This window comes from Ostrinia nubilalis, chromosome 21 (assembly GCF_963855985.1).
Source record: "Ostrinia nubilalis chromosome 21, ilOstNubi1.1, whole genome shotgun sequence".
In the NCBI taxonomy this organism is placed as follows: Eukaryota; Metazoa; Arthropoda; class Insecta; order Lepidoptera; family Crambidae; genus Ostrinia; species Ostrinia nubilalis.
Window position 1 is genome coordinate 5487833 of NC_087108.1, and position 27357 is coordinate 5515189.

A 27357-nucleotide genomic window follows, 5' to 3' on the forward strand; every position below is an offset into this window, starting at 1 on the left:
TGACATATGACGTGACAGAGCATACTGAAGTCTTGCCGACATTTGATGTAACAAAAACACCATCGCGTGCCTCTCACATATCTCCGGCACTGATTGAGTAATGCGCTAGATCTAAGTACCTCTTTCATAACGTAAATGTTTCTCCAGGACCATCGATGGCATACCCCGGCGTGCCGGCGCAAGCGTCGCCCTACGCGTACGCCGCGCAGGCGCCCTCGCCCGCGCCCTACCACGGCTACGGCATGTAGGGCCCGCGCGCCGCGCCCGCGCCTCGCTCGCGCCGCGCGCCCTACTGAACCGGCGCCCTGCCGAACCGTCGCCCTGCCGAACTGTCGCCCTGCCGAACTGTCGCCCTGCCGCCCCTACACAACCGCCGTCGAACGCTTGCGGAGATAATAAAAATAAATAAATATCTTTGGACAATCTCACACAGCGCCATCTAGCCCCAAAGTTAGCAATTAATATGCTTGTGTTATGGGTGCTAGCTTAACGGATACGGACGCGATGAAGAGAACACGACATTGGTCTAGAACAGAAAACAACAAAGCTAAAATAGTTAAGATAAAGCGACGTTTGTTTTAAGACCCGTGTCTTATTTTTTAGTTGAAATGGAACGCGAAAGTATAAATCCTAAAACACATAAGCTAACAAAAATAGTAAGATAACGCGACGTTTATTTTAAGACCCGTGTCTTACTATTTTAGTTGAAATGGAACGCGAAAGTTTAAAATCTTATGACACATAAGCTAACAATAGTACATCAATATAACGCATTCTACGAGTACAGGACTGTGGAACATTGTGGCCCAGCATTGCACTAACGATGCCTTGAAAATGTCAATCACGGCACATGAAATGAGACCGACATGACGGCTGGCATACTTGTTTCATATGTAACAAGGATGCTGCGTGTTTGAAGTGTCGAAAAACTCGAAATATTATTGCATTGTCTACAATAACAGCTGTGCCACAATCACGCGGAAAAACCAACGACCAATGTGATTAAACTTTATTAGGAACAAGTTGCATTACTCTGCAAGCATTCGACGGCGAATACCAAGCTATACAGATATAACCCCCCTGGCGGCAGAATGGTTGTTTATTATTTATTACCCTTTGGATACGTCCACGCCGTAGTCGTCTGGTAGGTGCTGTTTGATCGACCGACGTTAATAGATACTACTACTACCGTTGTGGGCGTAGCCTCGTAGGAGCGTCGGCGACTCCTTGCAGCAACGGATTCGTTCTCTATGCACTTGCGATGTCCGAGCGCGACCGAACGATCTCCGATCGTCAACATTTACGAAGTACCTTCTCGTCTCGAGGCCTAAAGTTGTAGTATTCAATTCTCGCGTCCCCTTTGTAAAGAAAAGTATTATAGTTAAGTCGGAAGTGCATAGAGGCCATACACTTTACGTAGATTTAGTCGATTCGGCCGATGTTATAGTACGAAATTGAATCGTTAGCCTGTACAAATTATATTGATATATCGATTGCCGAGTAGCTCTCGTGAGTAAAGTGCTTTATTTTTGTCGGTACCGAGAGCGGTCTTATATAGATAAATTGAAATTATGTCACAGCTTTACGTCGAAGAGATCCCGTCCATGCGGCGGCCGCGCCAGTCTGCCGCGTCGCGACACGAGCTCTGCGCCGAACTCACACTTAAGTAGCTAAAATTAAATAGATAACTCGGCCGCACAGATGGGTCTCTTTGCTTTACGTAGTTAGTCTATGTGCTCGCATGTTCCGATCGTTATATTAACATGTGCAGTTAAATTTATAAAGGTAATCTTCTGAGCGCATCAACCTAATAGATTTCTGTATATCGAATTGAAATAGTTTAAAAAGTGTTATTAACGTTATCGATTGAAATATTGTATCGTTCGCGAGTATATTTATCTTCTCACTCGCAATTTAAAATTTATTCGATCAGCTGTGACCAAATTATAAATTCGCCGTTGGACGTTTAATCTGCCACTAGGTGCATAGTGAAGTAATAGATCATTAATATTATGTTCGTGTACATTAGTGGTCGAATGACGTCATCTATTATCATTGTTATTTTATAATCAGGCATAATTATATTATTTTGTATTCCCAAATTATTACTTATCGTGGATCAAATATTTATTTTTATACTAAATCCCTTATAATGAGCAGGCCTCTGCCAGTCCGGCTGTTCCGTCAGACAGTGCAATATTGCAGTTTTATGTTACTCACCTGCGTGTTCCGACGTGTATTGCATGTAATACAAATCAACGACTAATTAAATGTATAAATTTCAGATGTTAACTATTTTATGTATATAATGTTTCTTAACCGTAGACATCCACGGGCCAGCTGAAATTAATTGAAAGTATAACACCGGATTATTCGAGTTTACTTTATATAAATGAATATTTTCTAGATACGTTTAGGTTTAGCTTAGGTGGAATAGTTAGCGGTAACGATGTTATTATTTGGAGTAATGTTTGCGAGCGTGTGCGAGACTTGTACCATCACGCGTGTTGCTTTAGTTGCGTTATGTATTGAATCACACTTTGATTGATGCCTTCACTAGATAATTAATGTAAGAGTCGTATTTTAGCCGCAGAGCGTTTCTGGGTGCCGTTATTTTTAATTATTCGTTTAACAATACTTTTGTAGATTCTATTTTTATTCGTGACGATCGCAGGTCCCCAGAAGTACTCTATAGCGTCAAGTAGATTCACAAACTCCGCGTAAAGTTACGGTCTGTAATTTTACAGTGAGAGTGCACTAATAAATTAATCATCAATGTTAATGGTTCATTCAAATCATTCCTATCATAAAAATTTATGATCAATAATATTGTTATAATTCATTTATATTTCTTTATAATAAAACAAATTATTAACTTAATTGAAGAAAAGTTCATTGTTTATTAGCATTGTATTTATTCATGTATGATACTGTTTTCCTGAATTTAATTATAGTAAGAATATATTATATGAATAAATGAATCTGTATTTTTCTTTACCCATCCTTACCAAATGGATCTCATACAAGACTTGAGTAGAATAAAAAACCCAAAACTCTGATGTGCATGTGGATTGAGTGATCCTTGCTTCAATCTTAACAAAAATCGAGGAAGTTTTACTTAAAATATGTTAAAACATTGCGATGAAGTTTAAAAATTTGTTAAACCTAAGATAAAAATGTTATGGCCAATAAATAGGAGCACTCATACCGCACGCTTTAAGAAAACGTCAACATGTTTATTTCAGAAAATAAAGCCTTTCCACTTCTTTTTATAGTATTGAAAAATTGTTAAGAATATGTTAAAACTATTAACAAATTCAGAAATTCCTTGCACGTCCCGTTCCAAAGTTATGACGATTATTTAGGATCACTCACACCGCACACGGGCCGTATGAGTGCTCTTCAAAATAATCACTTTTTATTAATAAATACGTTTTATTTCTGTTGGGAAATGTGTGCAAACTGACGAGCGAATTTGTTAAAGAATAAGTGTGACAAAACTTAAAAGCTGAAGGAAGAAATTAACCTTTATTCTTTCCTCCAGTGGCGGATTTACAAATTTGCCGCTAGTAGGCCATTCAATTTTTGCCGCCCCTACCTACTGACTTTTGAAATTCAATATGTTAGTTTAATCCCGTTATTATTATGATTGTGAACTTAAGAGCGTTTACGCCGTTTGGCGCAAAAACAGTACTTTTTCAACTCGTTACAATCATTAACCAGTAATATTACAAATATGTTATAGGCATAAATAGTTAGGCAATTTCGTCGTCTAAATAGTTAATTGAGAAAATATTGCGATTAGTTTAGTATTTAAGAATTCTATCAAGATAAGTCCACACAGGTTTTGTAAATTTCCACTTTAGCGTTAGTTTACAAGCTGAAATTTTTATAAAAATACTGTGAAAACGATTTAACAAACATTTATATCCTATAGCATAGATCCTTGGGCAAATAGTTATCTGAGAAAATTTTTAGATTAAGCATTTTACAATAAGAAATCACAAATTAAAAGAACGTGAAATACCCGAAAATCAAAGTGATTTTTTTACCAATTTTCTTCCTTTATTCAACACAAAAATAGCTTAATATAATAGAAGAATATCTTATCTAAAATATTTACTTTGAAATTTAAAATAATTCATTGTAATTTTTTTTCTATGAGTATTTGAAAAGTACTATAAACGCCGCGCACGAATCGTTCAAATTCAGTCCGCCTCGAGGCGTTCCAGAGTGAGGTCACGTCGCTCGGTGCTCTGCTGACATGTGTCACGCGTACGTTGATCTTTGACAGGTAGCTGGACTTTTATAGTGTATCCGCAAATTCTTGGTGGTAGATTTTGCGATCACGTGGTAATTAAAATATTTTATTGTTATTTTTCATTACAGTCTATTTTTACAACAAATTATATTTCAGACGTAATGAAAATAAAATTAAGTTATTTTTAGCGATGAAACGAAAACGAATGACGAAAATTTGGAACAGCAAGTTATGTATGTATGTATACTAATATTATAAAGAGGAATAATACTAATAATTTATTTGCCATAAATAGGTGGTTACAGAATAGTTACTAGAAATGCTCTGCCAGCAGGGTCCCACCACCTAGTTGTAGGGGGAACATACACAACATATTACAGTCGGAAAATCTTTGCGGTGGGTACCTCGGATTGTAGTTAGTTGGACATTGGTCATTTGACGGCCACTTGAATCGTCTCACCCCTAAGCTTTTGGCTACCGCCGGCGCACTAAGCCGGTTGATGCCTAATCACGGAGGCCCGGCCGCACTGAGTCGCTGACTATACTTTTGCGTCGCGTGTTATATGGTCCTATATGGGGCTCGAGTATGGCACAGTGCTGTGTAGTCGTGGAGCATCCTACTGTTGAAAAAAGCGCAACGCATAATATCACTGAGGCACAGGCTGAGGTAATTCGTGGATACCGCATAGTATCCGCAGTCCGTCTATTCCCGGTTGTGGACACTGACTATGTCCCTACTGAGGATAAATGAGAAAAAAATTATTGTCATTAGTGGCGACGTATAACAATCCTACTTCATATCCTACTAATATTATAACTATAACTAATATTATAAATGCGAAAGTTTGGATGTCTGGATGTTTGTTACTCTTTCACTCAAAAACTACTGAACGGATTTAGTTGAAACTTTACAGTATTATTGTTTATAACCCAGATTAACATATAGGCTATAATTTATGACGATATGTGACAAATAAATTTCAACAAATAAATAAGACGTGTCTAAAAAGCGCAATCTATCGTCATTGGTTAAAATCTACAGCGCTGGACAAACTACTGTTTTTGACGTTCGTAAATATTCATGCGGGGGAAGCCGTGAAACGCCATCTATCAACATGATATCAAACAACAGATTTTACGAACTAAGGAGTAAAACGAGGTCCACGCGTACGAAGTCGCGGGCGGCCGCTAGTTCAAAATAAAATTAATAATATTTGTATTCATCTGGTCTTACTTGACTTTTACTTTACGTATGTCATGCACGATGACATTTGCGTCAATATTTGTGTACGTCCCCACTAGGCATAATTGGGATGTATTTTTCTAATTTGTCATAAGTTGTGAGAAAGCCTGTAGCTACAACTGGGAAAGTATGTGTCGCACTGTCACCACTGGTGACAATCGATATTATTTATGCCATTTATCCTCAGTGGCGACAAAGCTAGTGTCGACAACCGAGAATAGACGCCAGTTGCGAGGTGACCATAAGTCCCAAGGGGAAATGTAAGTACGTGTACGTGCACCACGAGAGGTGGAAACCAAAAGGTAGAGGCTTGAGGATCTAGGCCCTAGAGTGCAGAAGGGTACGCCCGGCCGTCAGCCAAATTTTACGTCGCACCATAGAGGCAGTTCTGCCTGTATTAGAGGAGTGGGTGCGACGGCATGATCGCCTCACACATAGGGCGACCCAGGTTCTACCGGGCCATGGGTGCTTCGGGCCATTCCTCCACCGTATAGGCCGAGAGCCTGTAGATGGTTGTCAGTTAACACTGCAGTCTTGGCACGTGAGTCACCGCAGCAGACTGACACGCTCCAACAGTGCCCAGCCTAAGCGAACGAGCGGCGGTTGGAAATGACCTCTCCCTACCAATCGGGAAGAGGCGTGAGATAGATAGATAAATTGTTTATTTGTTGTAACACACACTTTTTTTAATGCTTTTAACACACACATTATGTATAGTTGCTATTGAAATTCAATTCAATATCGAAATAAAGTTAGTTAGTCAAGAAACACACTAGGTGACACCACTGGTATTTTGTTACACAGCTTAGTAATAATTTCAACAGTTGCAACATAACAAAAGTGACAAAACAACAGAAGATAAAGATGACTAGCGTTTCAAATAGTTGCAAAGAGCTCAGTATAAACACTACCCTCAAAAGGGCAGAACACTGATTTTCAGCTTTTGCTAGAGAACGCATGAAGCGTACAGGTACGGAATGAACCCGCTCGCTTTCGGAAACAATATCTACATTAGTATAAAATACTAGCTGACCCGGCGAACTTCGTACCGCCTTAGCGTAGAGATTTTCTTAATATTTTTTTCCGTAAGAACCATCCTTGGACTTCCACAAACATTTAAAAAAAAGAATTATCGAAATCGGTTCAGCCGTTCACACGTGATGCCGTGACAACGCGAAACGGGTTTCATTTTTATATATATAGATATTCTTATGAGACAAATAACAACTGTCTACAGCATTTTTGCGCACGGATTATGCATAGCTTATTTTTATTGCTTTAATACCTAGAAATAAGAATAACAACAAAAAAAATTTCTGAATTTGCTTTTATGTGTAAAAAATAGAAAAATTCATATCAATGAATGTATGAAACATGAACATAGAGATGATTTTATTTGTTGCCAAATATATTTTTTTATTTCTTTCTTTCATTCTTTCTAATTATTAAAACACACCAAACATCCATTTAAGATTCATTCTCACAAGAGAAAATTTAAAATAGAGTCCAAATATTTATTAAAAATGAAAAGTTCTAATTTCCTGTCATGTTCCATAGAAGATTTTTCTCATAAAAATTTAACCCTATCATGCTTACAGTTTACTGGCCTTGGTAACGTCGTCTCTTAAATCCCACTATATTTTGATGAAAGCGTGCCTCTTGTTCTTGCGAATAAGCCCCCATAATTATCTATAAATATATCCCAATTAGAATGTGATGTGCATCTTTAGAGACATTCTACTATGAAGATGGAAAATTCAAATCGCTATAACTCTTTAAAAAGCAAATATTTTCGATTTGTAATCGCACTTTTTTATATAAATTTGCTTATATAATCAGAATATAATAAGTAAAATCCATGCGCAAAAAAAAAATTTTTTTTTGTTGACCGGTGTAATCTGATTGTATAGTGTGCTTACTTTCTGTGAAAGTGTTCTTTCACAGAAAGAAGCAGTGAAAAGGGGGAGCGAGAGGCCTCAGCCGACACTCCGGTTATCCGCCGCCGACACCCTGGGCGCAAGAGGACAGCTTATGGTCTCCAACTGTCCCTTCCTAACAGGCCTCGGTCGCTAGACATGGAGGTGTCTGGTGGCGGCTAAGGACGAATGCTACAGGCAACAGCCAATGGCGATGTCCCGCGTTCCATCATATCACTCATATGGATCATGGCAGAAACAGTTAGGTTTTTAGTGGGCTACCCACCTTCTGGTAGGAAGAACCCCACATAAACAACTACCTGCCCCCGCAGCTGGTGGGTATGAAATGTTATGCATTTTCCGGATAAAAAAAGAATAGTTAACAGGAAAAGTTTGTTTTGAATAGAACCGAATTGAAAAAATCTCTCACCATTAAAATTCATTTTTTTTTCTGCTGAACATAGGCTGTACAAAATATTCTCAAAATAGTAAAAAAACCTTTGATAATTTACTATTTGATAAAGAATTTACGTATTTATTATTTATTAGGACTAATGTATACCATGATTTATAATTATGGAGTCGGTGTTGGAAGATTTGAAGATTTTATAGTTTCCTTGAGCTGTCATTTGACAGCCTGGCACACTTTTACGATGGTGGATCAAAGTATTTTGGTTTGACTATAGAGCGTGAGAACACGCACACAGTCACAATTATTTTAGTGTGAATAAAAATAGCATCGAAATTACCTAAACTTGACATGCCACGCTAGACGTAAACGCTCTTAATGATATTTCTGTCAGTTACTAGATTATTTATAGCAACCCGCTATGTAATGAAGAGTTTAATGTTGACCTAAAAACAGCAGTATGTACTAATCCTAAGGTGGGCAAAGGCATGACTTAAAAATGTGTGGTCAGTAAACATTGTTTTTGGTAAATATTTTTTATTGTACTTAACAGTTTAAAAACAATACAAACAATTTCTATATTATTTTCTTGCGAGATTTTAAATTTGCAAAATCATTAATTATATCGACGTATGAAATCTTTTTCATAAGTTCTGACTCTATGCACAAAAGAGATAAAGCATTAATAGGCCAGAAGAATTAGATTTTAAATCGGAAATAATTCCTACAAAAGATTTTATTGCTTTAATGGCTTCATTGGTTGCCCATTAAGCCCCCGAAAAGGCCGCTTTTTAGGTTTTCCGGTTATACTGCGTAAAGGACTTACCCTATCGAAAAGTGGTCTTCCTGACGGTTGAAGAGCATTTAATCTTGCATTAAATAAGACCAAATTCATATGTTTTGGACAAACCGTTCTCGTGCAAATGTTCGGCAAAGTAGAAAATATGTGTATAATTAATGACCCTCTCCACGTCCAATGGCTCGTTACTCGTAGGCTCCCAAGCCTTGTAAAGGGTCGCCTTAACCAGCGCATCCCTGTCAAGGCTCACGAGTTGGATTCGCTTATCCTTGTTCGTCCCAGCCGTTCCTTAACTGCGGTTGATGCACCTCTTCCTGGCACTCTCCTGAACGACTCTGTGTTACCTAATGTGGCTGCCCCTCTTCCTTGTACCCTCCTGTACGATTGCATTGCTTAGCCATATGCCTGGTCCAAGGTTCGACGCCACAAAATCAACTTCGTACGCGTGAAAATAGTTTAAATACTATTTTCAGTGCTTGCAACATTTTTCTTTACTGCTTCGCCTCTATTAGTCGTAGAGTAATTGTATATATCCTATAGCCTTCCTCAATTTATAAGCTATTCAACACAAAAATATTTATTTCAATCAAACTAGTAATTCTTGAGATTAGCGCGTTCAAACAAACAAACAAAAAACTCTTCAGCGTTTTAATATGAACTTGTTGTTGTTGATTTTTGGCGTCGAACCTTAGACCAGGCATACGGCTAGGCAACGTAGTCCTGCAGGAGGATACAAGGAAGAGGGGCAGCCACAGTAGGTAACACAGAGTCGTTCAGGTGAGTGCCAGGAAGAGGTGCAGCAACCGCAGTTAAGGTACGGCTGGGACGAACAAGGATAGGCGCATCCAGCTCGTAAGCCTTGATAGGGTTACACTGGTTGAGGTGCTCCTTTTCAAGATTTGGAAGCCTGCGGGTAACGAGCCATTGGACGTGGAGAGGGTCATTAATTATACACATATTTTCTACTTTGCCGAACATTTGCACGAGAACGGTTTGTTCAAAACATGAATTTGGTCTTATTTAATGCAGGATTAAATGCCCTTCAACCGTCAGGAAGGCCACTTTTCGATAGGGTCAGTCCTTTACGCGGTATAACCGGAAAACCGAAAAAGCGCCCCTTTCGGGGGCCCCCACCCCTTAAGCACAACTCCGTCGAAGTCGAAAACCTAGGAGAGTCTTTATGGGCAACTAATGAAGCCATTAAAGCACTAAAATCTTTAGTAGGAATTATTTCCGATTTAATTCATTTTTGTGTTTAATTCTACTGGCCTATAAGCTTTTCTAGACTTAAAGAAGATCGTAGATAGTTTTAAACCCGTTTTAAGCAAGAAAAGCTTCTCACCTGAACAATTTGTCACCGGTGTGCACAGAGCCATGCGAAGTGCTATATCCAGTATAATTAGCTAAGAACTACTTAAAGGTAAACAGAAAGACCAAGGCTTGGTAATACAGGGTGGCACAGAAGAAAATTATCTTTTGAAAATTCAAGGAAACGAAAACTGTACCTACATTTTTATAGAACTTTAACTATTGCAATTTAAAGAAAATTTAATGCAATTTATTTTTAAATTTACCTTTATTAAATTACATCGCCCAGGAGATTTCCTTGACGCTTACAACATTCGATCAACATAATAATATGTACATCAAAATCTTGGAATGCGTTCGTCAGAATTACTTTGAAACCTATTTTCAATTTTTTGCTGAATGCTCAGCTTCAGTTGCTGCATGGTTGTTGGATTATAAAAGTATACTCTATTCTTAATGTAACACCCACAAAAAATAATTTTCTGGAATGAGATCAGGGCTTCCTGGTGACCAGGAGATGTCACCCCTGCCTGAAATTATTTTTTTGCGGGAACATGTCTCTTACCATCTAAATGCTCTCAGTTGAAGTGTGACACGTAGCCCCATCTTGATGAAACCAAGTGCTCCGGTCATAACCTTGCAAATCTTGCAACTTTGAAATCAAAATGCTTTTCAGCCTACCAGTATAGCGCTCTCAAAAATTAATCATCCTTTCAATGCAACAAATCACATGTACGATAAAATTTATAAAAGATTGTAAATTTTAAAATAAATTGCACTACCTTTAAATTGCAATAGCTTAAGTTCTACAAAAATTTACAGTTTTCGTTTCCTTGAATTTTCAAAAGTGAATTTTCTTCTGGGCTACCCTGTAAAACAATATACACGAAGTTGTGGAGAGATGGTGCTCGTGCTAGGCTCCGAAGATCCTGTGTTACTTAAGAGTTTTTTATTTTATTTTTATTGAAACGCTATTGGAATATTTTAAAATTCATGATCACATAAGTACCTACCTAAGTATACAGGGTGGAATTTTGTAATGCCACCTGGAGGGAAAGTACTCTTAATACTGTAGATAGAAAATTATACTGAAAGAAAACATTCCTTTATTTTTGAAAAGAAAGAGAACGGCATTCATAGATTTTCGAAAAATTTTCGAGAATTCACTACCATACCATACAATTTTCTGTAAATAATTAAGATAATTTAAGATTTCATGGTTTTCCTTTCATTTGATTTATCAAGTTTGTTAGAGAGATTTCATCCTTATACTTAACCCTAACGATCGATGCAATAAAAATACAGGGTATAATTTTTAACAGATTTTAGTTGGTTCGTTTCCCGGATGTAGCAAGCACATTTTTGGAAATGTTTGAATGCAGTTCTATTTCTTTACAAAAATAAAGGAATGTTTTCTTTGAGAATTTTTTTCTATCTACAATATTAAGAGTACTTTCCCTCCAGGTGGCATTACAAAATTCCACCCTGTATATCAGTGCGTTTATTAATCGTTTATTTTACATATGGATTGTGTAGGTATACGTATAATTATTATTTTTTTCCTGTAAAAAAAAAATTGCTAAATTTGCCGCCCCTCTAAATCTGCCGCCCTAGGCACTGGCCTACTTGGCCTATTGGTAAATCCGCCACTGCTTTCCTCCAATATGCCGTGTGAGTGATCCTTACTTTTACCTCTATCTGCTCATATGTAGTTCGTAGGCAGACTGAGATAGTATCTAAAATTGTTAATTGTTTTTAACAATTAGGTATTTGGCATATATTTTGCTTTTATTAAGGTCATAATTTAAGAAATATCAGGCTTAGATGATTCCTAAAGGAAAATGGTGATTAGGGTACGTATGATTTTTTATTTTGAGAGACTGTTTCGATTCATCAGAAGTTTACATGTGAGATTTAATAATATTATTTTATTGTATTTTATAGTCCAACCAAAAAAAACAGTTTTGTTGAGAAATTTGTAATTTATTTAAATAAAACCGTGAGTATCTTTCTCAATTCATATTACAAGTCAAATTTGAATTCAATCCTATAAACAATTGTAATGTTTCTTTATTTCTATCATTCAAGATGTAGGGGTAAACCACTAAAACTCGCGCTACTGCCGACCGCGGCGACGGACGCCCCCCGCGAGTTTTAGCGGAGGCCCCTAAACCTACTACATATTAGATTGCATTGGTTTTGCATTGTCACGTCTGACGAATCGGAACAGTCTCACAAAATAAAAAATCATATGTACCCTAATCAACATTTTCCTTTAGGAATCATCTAAGCCTGATATTTCTTAAATTATGACCTTAATAAAAGCAAAATATATGCCAAATAATTGTTAAAAACAATTAACAATTTTAGATACTATCTCAGTCTGCCTACGAACTACATATGAGCAGATAGAGGTAAAAGTAAGGATCACTCACACGGCATATTGGAGGAAAGAATAAAGGTTAATTTATTCCTTCAGCTTTTAAGTTTTGTCACACTTATTCTTTAACAAATTCGCTCGTCAGTTTGCACACATTTCCCAACAGAAATAAAACGTATTTATTAATAAAAAGTCATTATTTTGAAGAGCACTCATACGGCCCGTGTGCGGTGTGAGTGATCCTAAATAATCGTCATAACTTTGGAACGGGACGTGCAAGGAATTTCTGAATTTGTTAATAGTTTTAACATATTCTTAACAATTTTTCAATACTATAAAAAGAAGTGGAAAGGCTTTATTTTCTGAAATAAACATGTTGACGTTTTCTTAAAGCGTGCGGTATGAGTGCTCCTATTTATTGGCCATAACATTTTTATCTTAGGTTTAACAAATTTTTAAACTTCATCGCAATGTTTTAACATATTTTAAGTAAAACTTCCTCGATTTTTGTTAAGATTGAAGCAAGGATCACTCAATCCACATGCACATAAACTCTGACCAAGTAGGACAGGAGCATGGACCTATAAAAAAAGTCGGACGGATTCTCATCAACAAAATACTGTGACATTAGGATACACCAGCTTGCCTGTACGTACAGGCCGGCACGCACACATTCACACCCTGATACACCACTTCGAGTGCAAACTTCACACAGTTGACACATTTAAGCAGCGAAAAAACAACACGAATACGACATGTCTTGTGTGATGAAATTGTGTAAAAACCGTTCTGTTCGAACAAACAAAAATTAAGGAATCACATTTCACAGGCAAAATAATAATCCAATCACTTATTTCCCGACATTAAAATATTGAAATTAATTGAAATCAAACGTCATTCACTCGAAAAAATAATACGTCAAAGACCAGTGTTCCCAGTTATTTACGTGGGAAAATTACCCGAAATATGGGAAATTAATAATAATTTTAGGACTTTTTAGTTATTTATTACGCATACTATGGAAATAAAATAATTTATCATAATAATTGTGTTTTAATGGGATATATTTTCATAGGCAAATTTGATCCTTCCCAAAAATGTGGACCTGCAAAATTCAAATTTTCTTATATTGATTGCAAGTCAGTGTCAGGTTGTATGTTAAAAAAAATCTATCAGAGATAATAATAATATATTGATGATGCATAAGATTATGATTATAATGTACACAAGATTCGTAATTTGTAACTGCGTGAATCATTTTTGATCAACATTATGTACATACCCTGACACACTGACTTGCAAATAATGTAAGAAAATTTGAACATTAAAAATTTCGCGCCTACCTCAACGCATTCACCTTTCATCCTTTTAAAATGGCACGGAATAATTCTCTCTACATTTCCAAGTAACATCTGCCGATCTATGTTTTTCTTAAAATAAATGGGTAAAATGTTTTGGCTAACATGGCATCCCTAAATTCACTCACACAATAGACAAACGCCAAAATTTTGCGTCACAGTTTTGTTGTAGCGCGAGTTCCGTCCGCCTTTTTTTATAGGTCCATGGACAGGAGCTATAAAATGATGAGCTCATCCGAAATGATAAGGAATCCGTTGGACTTGGGATTGGGAGGCGGTGTTGGAAGGTCACGTTCTCACGCTTCCAAACCTTCTAAAACCTTGGGATTTCCATAATCCATTCGTTTTTAATTTCAATTTAAAAAATATCATTATCCGTTTAGTAATTTTTGAATGACAAATCCATTCACGTCTCTTTTCGGAACAAGTCTGGTGACCAGTGACAGTTGTCAATTTGTCATGGGATGGGATGTTGTCACTAAATCTGTGGTTACTCGTTGTCAAACAAATGTCAAACTGAAACTTGCGCAAATTCTCTCAAGATGACATACAAACGTAAAAAATACCATCACGGTGATACTCATCTTAAAAAGCGTTGGAGGCTCAGAAATAGAAAGAAGGACTTGGATCAAATTGATGTAGATATAAAAGAAGGTATGTATTTTAAGTTGAGTATGTTCTCACGTGGGGATGACAGAACTTTTGAGGTTATTCCCGTGTGTACACTTGGTAAGCGATAACAGTCATAAAATACTTTTTAATTTATGTGTGTTTATTGTAGAAAACGCAGAGAAGCTGTTGAATCAAGATGTGGACTTAGATCTACCTGGTTCTGCCCAGCATTACTGTCTTCACTGTGCCCGTTACTTCATCGACGATCAAGCTTTGACCGAGCATTTCAAGACAAAAGTTCATAAACGGAGGTTAAAAGCTCTCGAATTAGAACCGTACAGCATCGAGGAATCCGAAAGAGCTGCCGGCTACGGAAGTTTCAAGCAGCCCTCTAAAAGGAAGATTGAAACACAAAACACCAAGAAACTCGATATAACTGATAATGACGGTGATGCCGTTTTAGAAGAGGAAAGTCCAATCAAAAAGAAAAAAATTGATGAAGATGCTACATAGCAGAATTATAAAACATTTCATAAACAAACAAAACATTAACTTGACCACGGTACGATGTTCTGCATTATTCATAAATGGTGCTAAAGCATCAGAAAACTTTGTTTATGTGATACCACACATAGATTTTCCTGATCGGCTGAAAAACTTAGACCTTGTTAGAGAAGAGCTACAGAAAAGAAAGGCAAATTTTGACCTAAATAAAGCACAAAATCTTTGGGGTGTATATGAAGAGCTAAAAGAGCGTAAGTCTGAATATGACAAAATTAAAGATAACATATCCAAAGAACTAGGACAACTGATGAAAAATGACCCAGAGGGTGAAATCACTAAAAAGCTCAAGATACAAATTAGTTTAGTTAAAGAAAATATTAAAAAGTTAAAAGTACCCTTATGGTCTGCTGAAGAGGCAGCTATACTTGAAGCCTTAGAATTGCCCAACACCCTGCATCCCCGTACACCAGAATCTAACAATGAAGTTTTGTTCACAAACCTCTCACCACCAACTACAAAGAAAGATCACCTTCAGATAGGTAAAGAGCTAAATCTGATATATTTAAAAAAGAATGAAAATTATTATTTAAAAGGGGATGCAGCTATATTTGAACTTAGTGCTAAGTTTTATTTTAGCAATATTTTGAAAAAGGCTAATTTTGTACAGTTTTCAAACCCTGATTTTGTTAAAAGTGTCATTGTAAATGGCTGTGGCTTGGACCACACCAATCCGGACAATACTTTCATCCTGCATCACAATGAAAATACAAAAGTGAATGTCGATAGTCGCCTGCACCTTACTGGTGGTGGTTCTCTGTGTTCATTCATGGCATACTATGCAAAGAATGTGATACATGCTAAAGTTTTGCCATTGAAACTGTTCACTATGGGCAGGCAGTATATACCATCTCCATCAGTTGAAGACAGCTTGTTCCATGTTAGTCAAGCTTCTGTTATACAAGTCTTTGAAGCAACAAAAAAGTCGGAAGACCTGGATACAAGTCTCAATGAACTAATTGAAATTTTGAAAAATTTCTATAGCAAACTAGGATATCATTTTCGTATTTGCATTGTATCTGCAGACAAGTTGGCCATGTGGGAATCATTAAGAGTTGTGGTAGAAATGTATTCAAGTTCATTGCAAAATTATGTTGAAGTTGCAAATATCTCCCTCAGTGGTGACTTTATTAGCAAAAGATTAATGTTTACTTATGTTGAAAACAAACAAAATGATTTTCCCCATATTTTGTCTGGTACATTATTGAATGTACCTAGAGTTATTGCTTGCGTTTTGGAGCAAGAAGGCAATTTTGTTTTACCTAAACATTTAAATATACAAGAATGGACTACATAGTGTAAAAACTACTTAAATGTATGTAGATTTTATGTTAAGAATTTATTAAAATACCTATTTAACAGTCATAAAATTGTTTAATTTATACCTGTTTTCGGACTTTTCTAAATGGAGGGAAAAAGAAAACGCGTAGTAAATGATACTTTATAATATTGTATATGTAATTGTATAAATGCGAATCGCAATCCATAGTTTTTTAAACTATGTACATTAACACCAAGAGTTAAAAATATTATAAAAGTGGTTATTATATTATTATCATGATCAATGCATGGTATGATAAATATTAAAACATACTTATTAATACGCTCAATGACTAGGTATTATGAATAGAAGGAGTAGACGCTAGTGCAATGCGCTACATGGCGGTAGTAAGTAGCTTCTTGTTGCAGTCAAACCTAGTGTGGCGCTCATTGAATAAATATACGGTATGATAGGTTGATAGTGTAATAGTCAATCACTATCCAGAGTAATTAGTATAAAATACATGTAAAGTAGACACTGTATACCGGTGGTAGTACTAGTATATTAGACCATATTTGATTTACAAATCAAATTGGTATTCAGTTGTTTCCCATTCAGGGTTGTGGGTCTCAATTGGTCGCACCATTGTCTTTTCTATGACTTCAAGATGGCCGGTCTTTGTTAATAGTATCAGGGTATGTGTCCTGAAAGAAAAAATAATTTATAAAACTGCAACATTTATAAAGATATTTATTAGAGCTCTAGAGTTAATAAATTGAGAATTAATTACCTTGTGCCATATCTGGCTTGAGGCAGAAAGACATAAATGGAACTAAACTCTTTATACAACTCAGGCTTTCGTGTTTCCAGCAGAGGGTCTGGAAGATGCCTGTGAAATAAAAAAAATTGTGTTGTATAATTTTTCTTGTATTATAAGACGGCCAATAAGCAGAAAGGATTTATAAAACTTTCTTGCTTGGGTTTACCTACTTTTTCTTAGATTTCAACAATGTGTTCAGTAATTCATTGATTAGCTGCTCTTTTTGCTCAATTTTGTTGTATTTTTCGCATATTTCTTTGAGTGCATCTTTGCCCGGCTCCACCTTTTGGAGTGGTTGCTCAGGAAGCGAGTTACTAAACCCAAGGATTGGGTCATCATGTTCAATTAGCGTCTTTGAAATATTGTCATATGACCCAGTGGCGGATTAAGAGTATCCGAGGCCTTAAGCACAGAGCCTGTGTAGGCCCTCTATTGCTTAAATGGAAATGGAAGGAATGGAATGGAAGGTATAAAGTATAAAATGAAAGTTCATCAAAATAGAAAGTGTAGTACGTAAAATGTAAAACTTAAAACATTATTTTCCTTGCCTTAATCAGAGCAAACTCCGAGATTACATCGTCGAAAATCCGACGAAGTATGTCTGCCTCAATACACATTAATGCTAAATAATTAAGCTTGTCTGGACGGATTTTTGTTCTTTGCGGGTTTTTTAACCTTTTTAGTTGTGAGAAGGATCGTTCAGCAAAGCAGTTAGTAATCATTAAGCTGTGAAAGATTCTAAACGCAACCACAATGATATTAGTCTTACACTAGCACACTTCTTTTGTTTCTCTTCTTTTTTCACATCGCATGTTTATTTTAATATATACATTTATAAATATATACACATACAGGGTGTCCCCTGTCCCGTAATGCAACGTCAAGCCGGAACTGGGTGTTGAGGCAAGTTATGCTGGTTATCAAAAAAAAAATCTATGTGTCATTTTGTCAAAATAATAGGCATTTAAAAAAAAACAAAAAATCTACTCCCGGTGACGGTCTTTTTACTCGTGTTGCCACAAATCTTCACTTTTTCTAATTTTGTTTTTTATGTAACCCTGAATAATGCTTCTGTTTGGAATTTATTGTACCCTTAAGACTCCGCCTTTAACCGAAACTATCCGTAACTTTTGAATCAGTTTCGGTTACGGTTATGGATATTTTTTTATTTCGGATATCCGATAGTATCGGTTACGGTTACGGATATCCATAACATCCCTGCTTGGTAAGATGGCCCTCTCCGTTCCGCTCATACCTTTTAAAATGGCTTCTCCACCTCACTTAAGCCAGAAACTTGAATTTTGGGCACATTAGAATAATAATATTTAACCAAGGTAGATAAAGTTAAAAACGGGATTATTTCCAAAAAAACAAAAATTGTCGACAATTACAGCAAGAATTTACCAAGTGTTATACCATTTTGGAATCCTTACTAAATGCGCCAAATTATGACTTCACTTGCCATACTCGCGTAGTACAATTTTTTTTCAGTACAGTCAGTTTAAACTAGGCAAAATTTTTATTTTGAAATTTTTTTTGGGAATAATGTATTTTTTTCATCCAAGCTGGAGCAGCTGGTTTCGTAATTTTGATAACAATTTAGAGAAGCATTATTCAGGGTTACTTAACAAAAAAAAATTTTGGAAAAAGTGAAGATTTGTGGCAACACGAGTAAAAAGACCGTCACCGGGAGTAGATTTTCTTGTTTTTTTTTAATGCCTATTACTTTGACAAAATGCCACATAGATTGTTTTTTATATTTTTCTGATAACCAGCATAACTTGCCTCAACACCCAGTTACGGCTTGACGTTGCATTACGGGACACCCTGTATACACAATTAGTATTATTTTAATACGGGTATTATTTTATTAATCTCATCTTTAACCGCTTGAGTCCCAGACGGCATTAATTAATGTCATAACAATTGATTATCTATTGTGTCTAGATTCGCGGGCCTTGAAGGATTAATTTACTATAATTATGTTTATTCAACAAATGTTTGCACATTATTATTATTTTATTGTTATATATTTATACTAGCTTTTGCCCGCGGTTTCACCCGCGTGAAATTTAGTATGTCACAGATCGTCATAAATTATAGCCTATATGTTAATCTGGGTTATAAACAGTAATACTGTAAAGTTTCAACAAAATCCGTTCAGTAGTTTTTGCGTGAAAGAGTATCAAACGTCCAAACATCCAAACATCCAGACATCATGACATCCAAACTTTCGCATTTATAATATTAGTAGGATTTAAACGGACTTGTTGATATGCAGTTTAGGTTAGTGTCCGTGACTTCCACTCGGCATGGGGCCCACTGAAAACCAGCGTCGTGGCCTTCCCCACCGTGGGCCACGGCATATGCTGAGTGGAATCCCATTGCGATGGGCATCGCTGTTGCGACAGGATAGCACTGCTCACTGCTCAGTTCACTTTTTATTTCCTTGTAATATTTATGTGCCATTTCTGTCTTTTTCTCTGTCATGTATGTGATGTTCATCGTAATAAATTTTTCTTTTTTTCTTTCTTTAAACGCCACTTGTATATTTGGGAAAACGCGCTTTACTTTATCTACACTATAATATTATAAAGAGGAAAACTTTGTTTGTTTGGTTGTAATGAATAGGCTCAAAAACTACTGGACCGTTTTTAAAAATTCTTTCACCATTTGAAAGCTACATTACTTACGAGTAACATAGGCTAAATCTCTATAAAATGTAGGTATGAAATGAAACGCCTCCAATCTCCATCCTCTGCTCTCCAGGGGCCTCCATCCTCTGCTGGCGCGCCAGCAGAGGATGGAGGCCCCTGGATAACAGGGGCCCCAAGCACGTGCTTGTAGTGCTTATACGTTAATCCGCCACTGATATGACCGGACTGAAGTAGTTGCTCTGTAAAAAGTTAAAAATGTAATTACACAACAAATAGTTTGCAAGAAAACAATAATTAACTTGTGTCTGTAAGAGCACAATAATAGTTTTAAAATGAAATTACCCAAATTCAACAGTAGTGAACAAAAAGCCACTACATTCTTCAATGTAACTGCTCATTTTATCAATATATTCTTTGGTGCTTAATTCAGACTTCACATAGTCAGCTACCAATACTCCTCGGCCTGAAATGAAAGGAAAAATATACTAGTGCCACTGCTAGAATACACCGAAATTTTGTATTGAACAATACTTTTGAAAAAAGAAAATTACTGGGAATCACCAGCAGCATTAACTATCAGGTCTACTTTAAAATACCTACGCAATATCTTGGTCAAATGTTCGATACTCACTTTTAGGATCATCCTTGGCAGCTCCAGGTATATTAAGGAGAACACCCAACTTCTTGCGTGTTGGAGAGATTGCCAACCAGGTGCCTCCCTCACAGCCATCTTGCATATCTCGTCCTAAAGAATAAAATATTTTAACTGAAATGGTTTACACACGGATATTAACCTCGCTGAAGCGCGATAAAGCTTTAGTTATTTACCTCCGTAAACATTACGATCTTCTTCCCATTGGACCATTTTGGTCGAGGGTCTGTCGTAGTATTCATCTCTGTTAGATGCCAAAATAAGGCTGTAATCACCATCATTAGAGGCCTTTGAGGCTACATACATGAACAATATACACATACTGCTTATCTGCTACACTTATTGAGAAAAGATAAAAGTTAAATACAATGTCCACAGTCCACTTCACACCCCAACTTTAAATACTGTAATAATGTGAAATGATCACCGCTCGTTCAGAGGGAGATATTATCGGCAATTATAAAGTCACGTTAGCAAACAATTCAAGAAAAAACCTTTATTATTATGTAACTAATGTTATTTGCGTAGTTTTTCAAAAGTTTTGCAAAACTCGTCAAAAACCCGGTGTCCCGGTAAATCGATCGATTGATATTAGTTTTTTTTTGGTCAACGGCTTCGCTTCATGCAGTTTGCACATTTATATTCAGTGTAAAAATTAAGGTCATTGCACACTAATGAACTCTGAAAGGGACCATTCAATGTCTATAGTGAAAAACTCTGCCTGCAACAGACAGACAGACAGAGCCACTGTCTTAAAGAAGGGCAGGCCCGCCCCCTACTAATATAAGTGGACCGACGATCTGCCCCCCTAGTCAAAAACCGTCGAAACTCCATACAAAAATTTTAAAATATTGTGCACTGCCTGGATGCGGGCGACGAGAGGTCGTTGTGAAAATCCTTGGGGCCCCCAAGTTGGGGCAGGCATTTATGTCCAGCAGTGGCCGTCATTCGGCTGATAGGAACGTTTTGATGTTGTGTGAATAGTTTTTATTGCGTATGTGTTGAAAAATATCGAGTTGATACAATTACGATTACGACCTTTATGTAATAAGCGAGTTTGGTTTGAGTAAGTTTGAGGCTTTGAGCTCTTTGTTAAACTAGCCACATCACTACGTACTTTTTTAATGACTGTCTTCTGTCACCACAGAAATGGATTAGAGTCTGTCACCTTTACGTCAGTCACTTGTCACTAAAAATTGTAAAAAAAAATGTATTCAGGAAGGAGAGGAGTTGGTTGTTCATTTTGATTTTACCATTATTTTTCACGCTAAGATCTCATTATGAAATACCTCCATCAATTTTGTAAATAGCTCAGGAAAGGAAGTGTTAATTTATTATTTTTACATCAATTTTGTAAATATGGAGGCAAACATATCTTTTTTCAGTCTTCCAGTGAGTATCTATTTAATTTTGGGCAAGTCTGAGTGATGATAATTGTTCCAAATCAAAATACCTATGTATTTGAAACTCATTTCAGTTTGTGGACTCCAAGTCTCAAGGTGGTTACGAGGAAGTGTTAGCTAAGTTTTTGTCAGGAGAAGAGCCACTTGAAGAGCCTGACTTGAATGGGCCTACGACACTCCATTGCGAAATATGTCACAAACAATTCGATAATGCCAAGAAATATTACGGACATTTACGCGTTCATTCTAAGGATTGCCTTTGGACCTGTGGTATGAGCTACATATTTGAAGAAGTTATGAAAATTTAACTTCATAAAGAGTGCTAGAGTTATTGTAATTTCCTTTTTTCAGAAAAATGCCCAGACCTAAGGTTTTCTACTAAACAACACCTCATGAAGCACAGCCTGACACACAAACCGTTGGAACGTGTGTGGCGCTGTCCACAATGTTCCATGGCCTTCGAGTCTTTGTGGCGACTGCAGCAACATCTATTTTCAAAGCATCTAGAGTACCGGTACTTACGGTTTACATTTTGGTTCTACGAGCTAACTAATATGAGAATATATTTAAACATGCTTCTTTAAAATTTCAGACCTCACAAATGTGGACAGTGTGAGAAATCATTCCATAAACTATCAGATCTTAAAAAACATAAAAGCGTTCATGACGGTATGTTACACTATTTTTATTTACACATTAAAAAGCTAACTGAATATTTTGAGAATAAAATAAAACAATTATTTTCAGGTGATAGAAAACATCCATGCACTGAATGTGAAATGAAATTCAAGGATAAATCAAATTTAAAGAGACACATGCTGAAACATAATGGTGAAAAACCTTTTTGTTGCTCTGGCTGTGGCACCAGATTTCAACAGGTAATAAAAAATAATCTGCTATGGATAAGGTGACTTTTGAAAGAAAATAAAATGTTTATTCTAGTAACATCTTTAGTACATTCGTGTATGTGTACTCAACATCACAATAAATTTTAACAGTTTGTGCACTAACAGTTGTTTTACTATTGTGGCTGGTTTGTACACCCTGAGTAGTTAAAATTAGTTTATAAACTATGCTCTTCTTTCATTGTACCAACAGATCGCTTCTATGAAGCGTCACGCCAAGAAATGTTCCTATGCTCAAGCAAATGGAGATAATTTGGAAAGCAATATAAAAAAGAATCATTGTCAGCAGTGTGGCATGACTTTCCAGTATAAAAGTGTTCTATTAGAACATTGTGCAAGGTGAGTGATTTTAAAACTTGTTTATGGTAAGATTTTGATTTCTATAAATTGTTTTTGCTTATTTATAAATCATAAACTGTTACACAGTAAGGTCTTAAAAACAGCATCTATTTTAAGAGCCATATGAATTTTCAGAGTACACTCTAATGCACCCATTGATCCCAAAGAATCAAAGCCGGACCTACAAACTACTTTAGTAGACACAAATAGAACTGAAGACAATATTGTAGATGACATCCTATCTGCTGAAGATGACTACATGACCATGACCACACAAAATGACTTGCTGAGTGCCTACAACACTCAAAATGAGGCCAACATTAATACCGATAACCTTATGCAAATTGAATTTCTAAAAGATATCAATCACCTACACAGTCTTGATGATGAACTCTTTTACAATGATATTGATTTCGAAAGCTTCCAAACAAGCCAAGTTTTTAACTTGAACACCAATGATATGGATTACAGTAATATAAATAACAATCATGATCGGAATGCCGAAATATTATTTGATTTAGGAGAGCCTGGTAGAGGCTTGGACCAGGACATAATGAATGATTTGTACCATCATCATAATAAACCTGAAAATTTGCCAGATGACTTGTTAAATGTTCCTGAAGTGCAAGGCATCCTTGTGGACAAACCGAATGATCTAGTGCCAAACTCGACGTTGTCTGTGAATGAGTGTTCGACGATTTTTGAGAGTGATGTAGATTTGGAGGCAAGCGCCAATCTCGCAGCAAACTTAAACCAATTGATTGGCGAAAACAATGTCCAGTACATCTCAACTGAAGATGATGACACTTTCATAATAAGTTTAAAGAGTGAAATTGATGCAGAACAGCTTACTGATATGCTGAACATAGGAATGGAGTTTGGGAACAATGTAGCTGTAGATGAGCATATACCTGATAACACGTCAGATGTAGAAAATCATGATGATGCTGTAAATAACATTGAGCCGATTGTTGTGAAAATACAGCAGCCTAAAATCTGCATAGACTCTGGAGTGATAATCTACGAAGGAAGTGACAAAGCCAAAGAAAAACAAGAAAAGCGGGTTAAGATCAAAGTGAAAAAGAATCTACTTTTCGTATGCCGGAAATGCAATAAGGTGTTCAATAAAAAGGATAACTTTAGATCTCACATAGGTAAGATTATGTGGTAATTTAAATCACAATTTTAAGTATATATAATAATATTATAGCATAAGTACATCATCATCAGTACATCTACTACACACCAAACCCAACAACATGAGCAGTTTTTGTTTGTAAATCCTATTTACTTAAATAAGTGCATACGCAAGTTGCAGATGACGCGCGAGTTCATAAGTTTACGACATTCGAAATAAGCCACTAGGTTGTTATGTGTTGGTCTGATTGTGTGTTGGTGTGTAGATTGTGGGGTAGTTCAGGGCTCCGAAACGCTGTTTACGACGTTACGGGTATCTCTATCTAGCATCTCGCGAGGGATGAAAACATTCGAACTTCAGATTTCGTTTTTGTGAGCAGCCCTGTTCGACTTTTAGCAAAATTTGGCACAATCTAACTGCATTTTAAAAATTGTTAATTATTCAGCGACTCATGAGCCGTCGCTACGTCAGCACAAGTGTGGCGTGAGCAGAACTCTACTTTTAATAAAATTGTGGCACATCCAAAACGCATTTTTTTAAATTGCTAGTGACTGAGTTTCTTGCGCTGCTTCTTCTCAGCACTGGCCCATTTATTGTCCTGAAGCAGTGGTAGGGTTAATACTGGGACGTGTAAAAGTGCATTTTAAAAGCCTACTTGCGTAAATAAATGAGTTTTAGTTTTTTTGCGTATTCTCACAGCGACTCACGAGCCGTCTCTACGTCAACACAAGTGCGGCGTGTGTGGCGCGGCGTTCTCGTACCGCTCCACGCTGAACAAGCACGCCGCGCGCCGCCACGAGCCGCGCGTGTGGCCGGCGCACGACTGCCGCTACTGCGGGCGCACCTACACCGCGCAATGGAAGGTATATGAATAAATAAAATAAACTTTATTGTCCACCTTACATATACCTTAACATAAATCATAAAGATAAAAGAGATACTAAAAAGAGACGGTATAATTTAGCCGATATTATCACTAGAAAACGAATACATTGATTTATTAAACTTATCCATCCGTGTGGTTCTAGCATAGATAGATAGTAGAATAGGGGTAGGTGACCGGCCACTCGTCCCATGGATGAAACCGTCCAGTCAGTCTTCGGAATGTGGGTCAAATGGTATGGTCAAATCCTCCATTTGCCTCTGGCAAATAAATCAGAAGGTCATGCTCTTGCAGTGGATACTAAATTACCAGATAAAAGATTATTTTTATATTGTTACTACTATCATAATAACAGCCCGTACTTACATTATACGGCATTATACGGCAGCACAATAATTAGACGTCCGATCGCTTCGACGGCCGGCAGCATACTGACCGCTTTGCTAGTGCGATATCTGTGTTTAAAGGACTACGACCAGTCCCCACCATTAATTAAATCGCTCTAGAAATATTATGGTTTGAGTGTAAATAGTATTATTTAAATATGTTTTTACTAACTGACATGTATCCCATGTACTAAAAATTCCTTTTATAATTTTCAGCTGAAGTCTCACATAGAACGCATCCACAAGGGCTTGACGCCGTACGCGTGCGAAGAGAAAAAGTGCGGGAAGAAGTTCCACAAGAAATCCGACTTGGAGAGGCATAAAAGGTCAGTTCTTCACTAATGTTAAGAGCTACATCGTATAACTAATGGTTTTACGAGATCACATCCAACTTACAAATTTTTGCACACCTGAAAAATACTGACCTGCTCTAAAATCGAACCCGTTCGATGTAAACCTTGCTGTTGGCTGAGTTGCACCACCTAACTTTAACAGTAACTTTTTCTTCTTCTTCTTTGGTTTATGGCGATGAACTTGCGTTTTTTAGCCACTGAGGGCACACTATTCTTAACAGTAACTTTAACCGGTTTTTTTTTGTATGGAGTTTGACAGATTTTTGACGTTTGTTAAAGTTAAAGTAATATGGTGCAATCCAGCCTTAATACAACGGCCACTATTATCTAATTGAATGTAATTAAATTTATTTATTGAATATGTGATTAGACTGTATAGTTTTTTGTTGGGTCTGGTGCAAAATCTATATTAATATTGTAAATGCGAAAGTAACTCTGTCTGTCTTGCTTTCACGCCTAAACCACTGAACCGATTTTGATGAAATTTGGCATTGAGATATTTTGAGTCCCGGGAAAGGTCATAGGATAGTTTTTATCCCAGTTTTTCAAACGAGGACGCGCGCGATGAAGTCTTTCTGTGAAAGACAAAATTCCACGCGGGCGAAGCCGCGGGCGGAAAGCTAGTGGTAAAATAAATAATAATGAGATCCATATAAGACGTGTCTGTTTAATAAATCACCTAATATTTGGTTATTATCGTTCCAGGTATCACAGCGGGGAGCGGCCATATTCGTGCGACATCTGCAAGAAGACCTTCAATCAGATCTCGCACATGAAGCGACACGAGAGGTCCGCCGACTGCGTCAAAAGGTACGAACTAGTTTTTTTTCTTTTTTATGTGACAGGAGGCAAACGAGCAGACGGATCACCTGATGGTAAGTGATTACCGTCGCCCATAGACACCCGCAGACCCAGGGGCGTTACAGGTGCGTTGCCGGCCTTTAAGGTGAAGATACGCTCTCCTCTTGAAAGCTTGCAGGTCGTATCCGTCCGGAAACACCGCAGACGACAGTTTGGTTGTGCGGTGCAGGAAGTTTCTAGAGAAACGTACTGTTGTGGACTGCCAACCATCTAAGTGATGGGGGTGGAAGTGCTGTCGGGTAGATCGGTGGCGAAAAGTTACTATTAGCCTAGGCGCAGACCACCGACTTTTAGTTGGCCGATAGTCGAGTTGGGCTCTTAGTATGGATATGTATGAAAGTGTGCACATTACTCCAATTTGGTATCCAATTATTCATACAAGTTAAAATCGGGCTCAACTATCGGCCAACTAAAAATCGGTGGTCTGCGCCTAATTTATCGTTTGTTATAACATGCTTGTATTTTATTACTTAGTATAGTTTATTCCAACTTTATTTTTATCATGCTTATTATGACCCGTATCAGGAAATTGTATTCAAATATGAATCTAGTCTTAACACAAGCTTAAGTTTAGGCTTATGATTGGTTTAATCTTAAAATATAAGATCAATCCTAAATATACAATGTGCTTATTTCTTATTTTTGCTTGGATAGTAAGAAAAATTCAGACAAGTCCATAGTTTACGTAGCAAATAAGTGCCAAAAAATTAACAAAAAAATACGTTTTGTTCCAGGGTAGCTAAACAACAGCTCTAGCATGGTTTCGGTACCATTGTGATATTCATATTGTATTGTAATGAATTAATAACAATTTAAAATATACATAATTTAGCACAATTATTTGGGAGTTTT

General features: G+C 36.9%; 5 protein-coding genes across 6 annotated transcripts in view; 4 read left to right on the plus strand and 1 right to left on the minus strand.

Annotated features, from left to right (window-relative positions):
- The window catches only part of LOC135082189 (clathrin heavy chain), a 44656-nt gene extending 41675 nt beyond the window's left edge, over positions 1-2981 (plus strand). Inside the window, exon 29 of the mRNA XM_063976959.1 lies at positions 148-2981. Coding sequence (XP_063833029.1) covers positions 148-248 — 101 coding nt within the window. The 3' untranslated portion in view covers positions 249-2981. The remainder of the gene's footprint in view (positions 1-147) is intronic.
- An 11189-nt stretch (positions 2982-14170) lies between these two features.
- Positions 14171-14800, plus strand: LOC135082178 (zinc finger protein 593 homolog). The gene is made up of 2 exons (XM_063976947.1): positions 14171-14328; positions 14456-14800. Exons 1-2 carry the CDS (start codon positions 14217-14219, stop codon positions 14797-14799), a joined length of 456 nt encoding a protein of 151 aa, XP_063833017.1. The 5' UTR covers positions 14171-14216; the 3' UTR covers position 14800.
- Positions 14788-16211, plus strand: LOC135082177 (serine--tRNA synthetase-like protein Slimp). Its single transcript, XM_063976946.1, has one exon. It carries the CDS (start codon positions 14789-14791, stop codon positions 16142-16144), a length of 1356 nt encoding a protein of 451 aa, XP_063833016.1. The 5' UTR covers position 14788; the 3' UTR covers positions 16145-16211.
- Positions 16212-16277: 66 nt separating this feature from the next.
- On the minus strand, positions 16278-20859 carry LOC135082179 (transport and Golgi organization protein 2). Its single transcript, XM_063976948.1, has 7 exons — positions 20414-20859; positions 20217-20330; positions 19928-20048; positions 19800-19824; positions 17099-17295; positions 16899-16997; positions 16278-16812 (listed from the first exon to the last, which is right to left on the minus strand). Exons 1-7 carry the CDS (start codon positions 20556-20558, stop codon positions 16689-16691), a joined length of 825 nt encoding a protein of 274 aa, XP_063833018.1. The 5' UTR covers positions 20559-20859; the 3' UTR covers positions 16278-16688.
- Positions 20860-21420: 561 nt separating this feature from the next.
- Positions 21421-27345, plus strand: LOC135082180 (myoneurin-like). 2 transcript variants are annotated; one of them, XM_063976949.1, is made up of 11 exons: positions 21421-21629; positions 21715-21910; positions 21992-22154; positions 22233-22309; positions 22388-22518; positions 22739-22884; positions 23020-24038; positions 24722-24885; positions 25508-25617; positions 26350-26454; positions 27240-27345. In XM_063976949.1, exons 1-11 carry the CDS (start codon positions 21597-21599, stop codon positions 27259-27261), a joined length of 2166 nt encoding a protein of 721 aa, XP_063833019.1. In that variant the 5' UTR covers positions 21421-21596; the 3' UTR covers positions 27262-27345. The 2 variants fall into 2 exon arrangements, with proteins under 2 accessions (XP_063833019.1, XP_063833020.1); XM_063976950.1 differs by lacking the exons at positions 24722-24885; positions 25508-25617; positions 26350-26454; positions 27240-27345 and adding an exon at positions 24468-24577.
- Positions 27346-27357: the final 12 nt, after the last annotated feature.

What these genes read in the sequence shown, in the direction of transcription:
- LOC135082179 (XM_063976948.1), bottom strand. Translation starts at nt 20,558, where the DNA reads ATGTGTATATTGTTCATGTATGTAGCCTCAAAGGCCTCTAATGATGGT. An exon ending in AGATCGTAATGTTTACGGAG is followed by an intron (nt 20,331 to 20,413) that starts GTAAATAACTAA and finishes TTTATTCTTTAG; the next exon opens with GACGAGATATGCAAGATGGC. An exon ending in TTGTTGAAATCTAAGAAAAA is followed by an intron (nt 16,998 to 17,098) that starts GTAGGTAAACCC and finishes TTTATTTCACAG; the next exon opens with GCATCTTCCAGACCCTCTGC.
- LOC135082180 (XM_063976949.1), top strand. Translation starts at nt 21,597, where the DNA reads ATGGAGGCAAACATATCTTTTTTCAGTCTTCCA. An exon ending in GGATTGCCTTTGGACCTGTG is followed by an intron (nt 21,911 to 21,991) that starts GTATGAGCTACA and finishes TCCTTTTTTCAG; the next exon opens with AAAAATGCCCAGACCTAAGG. An exon ending in TAACTTTAGATCTCACATAG is followed by an intron (nt 24,039 to 24,721) that starts GTAAGATTATGT and finishes GTATTCTCACAG; the next exon opens with CGACTCACGAGCCGTCTCTA.
- LOC135082177 (XM_063976946.1), top strand. Translation starts at nt 14,789, where the DNA reads ATGCTACATAGCAGAATTATAAAACATTTCATAAACAAACAAAACATT.
- LOC135082178 (XM_063976947.1), top strand. Translation starts at nt 14,217, where the DNA reads ATGACATACAAACGTAAAAAATACCATCACGGTGATACTCATCTTAAA. An exon ending in TGATGTAGATATAAAAGAAG is followed by an intron (nt 14,329 to 14,455) that starts GTATGTATTTTA and finishes TGTTTATTGTAG; the next exon opens with AAAACGCAGAGAAGCTGTTG.